This window comes from Eumetopias jubatus, unplaced genomic scaffold (genome assembly GCF_037043125.1).
Source record: "Eumetopias jubatus isolate StellerSeaLion01/CBP00866 unplaced genomic scaffold, mEumJub1_p1.0 scaffold_2, whole genome shotgun sequence".
Taxonomy (NCBI): Eukaryota; Metazoa; Chordata; class Mammalia; order Carnivora; family Otariidae; genus Eumetopias; species Eumetopias jubatus.
The window spans coordinates 120,988,059-120,994,342 of NW_028274808.1; the positions used below are offsets into that span (position 1 = coordinate 120,988,059).

At 44.0% G+C, this 6,284-nt stretch overlaps 1 protein-coding gene across 2 annotated transcripts in view; it reads right to left on the reverse strand.

Annotated features, from left to right (window-relative positions):
- DAPP1 (dual adaptor of phosphotyrosine and 3-phosphoinositides 1) overlaps positions 1–5,653 on the reverse strand; it is a 50,991-nt gene extending 45,338 nt beyond the window's left edge. Inside the window, exon 1 of one of the 2 annotated variants that reach the window (XM_088021097.1) lies at positions 5,527–5,653. In XM_088021097.1, the coding sequence (XP_087877223.1) occupies positions 5,527–5,618 (92 nt within the window). In that variant the 5' untranslated portion in view covers positions 5,619–5,653. Of the gene's footprint in view, positions 1–5,139; positions 5,402–5,526 lie in introns of those variants that run through there. The other variant, XM_028093908.2, reaches the window with a different exon arrangement.
- Positions 5,654–6,284: the final 631 nt, after the last annotated feature.

Here is a 6,284-nt window from a genome sequence, read left to right on the forward strand (position 1 = left end):
CGACTCTTGATTTCGGCTCGGTTCGTGATCTCACGGTTGTGAGATGGAGCCCCCATCAGGCTCTGTGCTGGGCGTGGAGCCTGCTTAGGATTCTCCCTCCCCCTCTCCCTCTGCCCCTCCCCACCCACTCACTCTTTCTCTCTACAAACAAACAAAACAAAAGCAAAACTTTGACCTTACTACACTTTTCTTAGCCTATTCTGTTTGTCTAGCTCTGAAAAATGGAATCTACAAAAAATTCAATAAAGTTTTGCTTAATTAGGGTATTGGCCTGGCTTTGTGTGCATGAGCATGCATATTATGTGAAGAACATGAAAGAATAATGTCTTTATGATAACATTTCTTGGTTGTAGTAATCACAAAACTTTCTTTTTGTCTCTAAGTTCATACTAGTACTAACAAATAATGCTAATATAATAAGAGACAAGTGTGATGAGAACTAGCAAGTTGCATTAGTGGATAGGCATGTGGGCCCCAGAGAGAGAGAGCACAGCAGGGGGAGCGGCAGGCAGAGGGAGAGGGAAAAGCAGGCTCCCCGCTTATCAAGAAGTCTGATGTGGGGCTCCATCCCAGGACCCTGGGATCATGACCTGAGCCGAAGGCAGACACTTAACCGACTGAGCCACCCAGGCGCCCACTTTTCTCATTTATAAATGGAGATGATTCAGTAATAGTATCTATCTCAGTGACGTGTGAATTTAATAAATGATACATGCAAAGGGCTTAAAATAGTGCCTGGCACATAGTGACATCCAATAATTACTAGTTGCCATTATTAGAGCATATAGCTTCTCCGATCAGTGTAAGAGCATCAGCTTTGGGGTAGGCTCGCAGGCGTGTCCCTCAGCTGCACCACTATGAGTGAGCTGCACGGTTCACCGAACCTCTCTGAGCTCACTCTCTGTCTCTATGAAATGGGTGTAATCATACCACACTGAAAGTACTGGGAAAGCTTAGTGACATAATGGGCGTAAATGGCATGGTGCTAGCACATAGTATGTGGTCAGTAAATAGTGAATTATCACAACAGATACCCTGGGACTACAGGCAACCTGATATTTCTGCTAGTGAGTCTCCTTGTATATGAAGTTGGAATGCCAGTACCTCCTGAAGACCGGAGCTAGTGTATGCAAAATGTCTGCCTGCTTCATAATGAGGACTCATTTTGGTTATGATCATCTGTTCCCTGAGTCAGCAAACCACCACCTTTAGGGCCAACTCCTGCCAGGGTACAAGTCTTTGTATTTCCTGCCAGGGTACAAGTTTCTGTATAGACTAAGAAACAAGAATGGTTTTACATTTTTAAATGGCTATGGAAAAAAATAGAATATTTTGTGACTCATGAAAATAATATGAAATTCAAATTTCAGTGTCCACAAATAACATTTTGTCTGAACCCACTGTCATGGTCATTTATTTCTGTGTTATCTATGGCTGTTTTTGCATGTCAGTGGCAGATGTGAGTACTTGTGGCCGAAATCATAAAGCCTGCAAAGCTGGAAAATTTATTATCTGGTATTTTACAAAAAAAAACTTGCTGACCGCTGATCTATTCTAACCTTCTCTTATATGTACAGGATAGAGAAATTAGAGACTATAGTTAGTTAGTTAGTTAGTTAGTTAGTTAGTTATTACACTGTCTTGTAGGAACCTTTGTTATAATCAAAGAACAGCTGGAACTTTAAATTATCAACTAACTAGCAGTTTTAGAACTATTTTTTTTTATTTAGGGGACCTGTCTAGCATTCACTACTTGTTTCATTTCCCCATTGCTTCATTTTGAAAGCAACAAACAACCTGACTGTTCCCAGCCCACCTCTTCCTTATCACTGACCAGTCTCCGCACCCTTTGCCCCCGCGTTCTTCCCCACCGTCCACCTCCTCCCCCAGTCCCATCCCACCAAAGGTTTGGTGAAGCTGAGCAACAATCACAGATGGTTTTATTTCTCCTTTGCTTTGGACACATTAATACATTTAGGATTAAAGAAAATAAATGTTTTTATTTTTTTAATTTTTAAAAAAGATTTTATTTATTTATTTGAGAGAGAGAGAGAGAGTGCTCGTGCATCCCCCCCCGCCCCACCGGGGGAGAGAGAAGCAGACTCCCTGCTGAGCAGGGAGCCCAAGGTGGGATCATTACCTGAGCCAAAGCCAGACGTTTAACCTACTGAGCCACCCAGGCACCCCAGAAAATAAGTGTTTTTAGATTGAGGGTTTATAAATGAGACTCAGAAATGCATCTGAGTTGTTTGATTTAGGTACTTTAGAAAAGAATAAACTGATGCTCTGAGTAAGCCATGTGTGTCCTAGAAAGGCAAGTGATGAATTAATTTGCTACAGCTCAGGGTTTAATTTTCAAAACCTTACATATTCCCAAGCCAGAATAAAAATAGAGACCAAAGAACAAGGATGTATGATATCTCTCTAACCACCACATTATCTGTTTATATCCACCCAAAATACAAACATCAGAATCTACCTAACAACTCAAGTAATATATTTAAAATAATTTTAAAATTAAGTCATTAAAACCAGCCACCTACTATTTATCAATTACATGAAATCATTTTGTTTTTATGGCGCTTTTTAAAAACTGAATTAAGCTGAAGATTTGGTACAGATCGCACCTAACCAGTGACAAATTTTCAAAGAAAAAGTTTCATTTATGTTCAGAATTCTGCCAGGGGCAACCAGTCATTTTCAAGTATTCTCAGATATTATCACTTGCAAAAGGTATGTCAGCAATGTCCCGATGGGGCAAGTAATACTTGCTCAAGTCCATTACTAAATTTTCAGGAATTTTACAGGTAGGTTGTTAAACCTTCCCCCGCAGCTTGAAATTGCCCATGGTATCAGTATTTATACCAAGGAAATAAGCAGACTCTAGAAATCACCACTCGTCCAAGTGGTTTCTCAGCACCCCATTGAGTATACTTAAAACAACTATGCTGAACTGAAAGCTCTTATCGGGGGGATGAAAATGTTCTAAAATTGATTTACGGTGACGTTTGAACCACTCTTTAAAGTCACTAGAAATTGTGGATTTGTACACTTGAAATGAGTGAGTTTTATCTGTAAAGTACACCTCAATAAAATTGTTAAGTAAACTGCTTCCAAACCAACAAACAAAATGTCAACATTTATTAATGGCTTTAAGATTCAGGGACATACCCAATAAAAGAAAAATAAAGCCACATTTTTTTCAGCACTTCTGATGGATTTATATTCTATGCAGTGACTCCCAACCTTGGTCTCTCCCCAGAATCATTTGGGGAGTGTAACAAGAAAACGCTCACTCCCAAGATACTAATGTCATTTGTCTGGCATGTGGCCTGGACAGGAATTTTTAAAAACTCTTGTGTGACACTAGTGCACAGCTAAGGTTGAGAACCTGCACCATAGAGCAATTTTTCCAGATCATTGTAGCTTGTCTGTTATTATGGAAACCATCCCCAAATGTATAGTAAATTTCCCAGCCTTCTGAAATACAGAAGTCTGGACATAAATGCACCTGTTTTGGGTGTTTCTAGGTTGTACCGGACGTCCATTCTTTGACCACGGAGGGAAGGCACAATTCTGTTTTCCTTGCGGGTTTTACCCATAGTCGCTTCCTGTTACGGGCATATGGTGGAGAGAAGAGACATCATCTAGCTCATCCTTGTCATCCAAGGAGGTGACAACGTTACCTGTGGGCTCAGGATGGTTTAATTAAAGAACCAGAATTGAATACCTCCTTTGTTTCTCTTCTCCTTTGGGGCTTCCTGCTGATCATGGGCTGGGAATATTGATAATGAAGCATGTAAAGAATTATACCTTAATAATTTAATAAGGCTATAAGTGAGAGCCCAAGGGTCTAGCCTGGACTCCGTGACACCCATTTGGATGCTCAGGGACATTTTACCCTCTCTCTTTGGAGATTCAACCTAGAAGAACGGTGGTATCCTAGAACTCTGAATTCCCAGTAAGGGGAGTTGACTTTATAGAAAATTCTAGCTGTTATTTCTGGTTTACCTTGTGAAAGTGGAGTTCAATTCTGAGACCTCCATTTTAAAATCTGAAGACAGGACTTTATTGAGAACTTTTACAGTAATATGACACCAAAAGCTACAATCTCTGCCATCTTAATGCAGAGATTTCATCCCCGTTTTAGTTTTTCTCTGGCAAAGAACATAGGCTTTTGCAGGTTGAAATCCCAGCTTTGCCATTTGTTGTGTGACATAGGCAAGTTTTTCAACCCCTTTGGTGCCATTTTCTTCCTTTGTAAGATGGAGATCACAGTTTCAAGGTCAGTGGGTTGCTGTGGAGATAGTCCTGTTTATGAAGAGGCGCTGGTCTTGTCACTTGTGAAGCACAGGTGTCAAAACCAGCCTCGTTAGGATATTTCTGGTGCTTCAGGGTAAAGGTCCAGTTTCTCTAGGAAACCCCCTACACCTGTCTTGTGTAATACTTGCTTCTTTTATTAAATACCCCGATGGGTTGTCTCATCTGGTCCCTTCCTAAAGACAGGACTATGATGACTCCACCTACCTAAACTTAAAACCTGCTTGAGGCAGAAACGTTATCCTCCTCCAGCCTCGTTAGTATTTAAAAGGCTCCAAGTGGTGCCTACCGATGTGTATACAAACAAGAGCTCGCAAATGCGGTGTCAGGAGAGAGAAACCCAGATGGGACAGTGCAGACACTTCCTCATTCTTTCGTTTTGAGAAAGTCCCTCTCCCGTGCAGCCGGCTAGGCTTTCTGCTTATCTTACTGGCAAGACAGCCCTCTTACTGTCAATAGCTTAGAGCCTCAAGTGTTTGAACAGCGCTTTTATTCATCAACCAGATTCATATCCAGGAAAACAAGCAACACCAACTCACACACCTCGATTCTGTCCCTAGTCCCAAAGAATGCCCAACATTTGATTTTCATCCCCTTTTCTCCACTTAACATGTTTTCACACCTGGGAAAACACCGTATGCTTTTAAAATGCAATTGGCCCCAAGCAGGAGGATGCCTTCACAGATGAGTGAAGTGGAAGGCAGCGAAGCCCGAGATGGCAGGGTGCTAAAGAAAATCAACCAAAGCGAGCATTTGGGTGGCAGTTGGGAGTCAACGCTCACCAGAGCAGTACTGTGAAAAGAAGACCTGCTTTCTTACCCCAAGTCCTGGAGCAGCTCAGCTTCTCCATCTGATCTGCTCCACAGATCTGAAGGATCCTGGGCGCTCATCTTCCCTTCTAGGGATTCTGCTCTGCCCATTCGCGCGCCTCACGACCGCTGAGCCCCTGCCAGGTGCTACGACGGGAAGAGGCAGCGAGAGAGAGAGAGCGCGCGCGTGAGAGAGAGAGAGAGAGAGAGAGAGAGATGGGCCCTCCTGCTCCTCACTCTCTTCTCCTCTGAGAGAGAAACCCGCTGTGGCTGTGAGTCTCCAAGCAGCAAGGAAGTGAAACTTGGTTACTCCTCCCACTGCCCCTCACCACCCTGGCCCCAAGGCACGGGCTGGAGTGCTCTGTCAGCCAGGAAGTATGCAAACTTAGGTAGCTACCTCTGAGGACACCCACACTGCCTCATGCCACGCGCAGTTTCTGTCAAAGGAAATAAAGATGAGGTCGCACCAGCCAGGACTGGACTATCCATTCACACTCTTCCCACGAGGCCATCCAGAGTTCCTCTGAGGGGCTAATTCAACTTGGAGCAGAGGGTACGAGCACCCCCACCTTCTGTCTCCCACACAAACGCAAGGGGCTCCGAGGAAGCTTCTGTATCAGGATCATCTTTACGGTGGGTGGAGAAATCAGTCAAACCCCTAGCCTGATACCGAAGTCTGGTTTTTCGCACCCTCTCAATATTTCTGCCTCGATTACCCAAGCTTTCCACTACGCCTGTGGCGTTCAGATCGGCATGATTCAGAGACAGTTACTGTTTTCTCCGAGGGGGTAGGATTGGGTGAGAAGGCAGGAAAAGTCGGAGAGGCCAGCCTTGGTGCCCAGAGTCCTTGAGCTCGGTGTCCTTCCCTGCGGACTCACCGCGGGCTTTGCTTCGGGGCCGGCTCGGGGGAGAAGCCCACCCGCCTGCGAGTGCTCACGGGAATCTGCGGTCACTCTGAATGCTGGGGAGTCCAGTAAAGGGCAGCAATAAATGGACTAAGAACCTGTGCGGCTGCCCGCCTTTTCTCTCTGTGTACCTGCAGGAGAAAATGTGCTTCTGGATTCTTTCCCTTCTCTCTCTCTCTCTCTCTCTCTCTCTCTCTCTCTCTCTCTCACACACACACACACACACACACACACACACACACACACATCC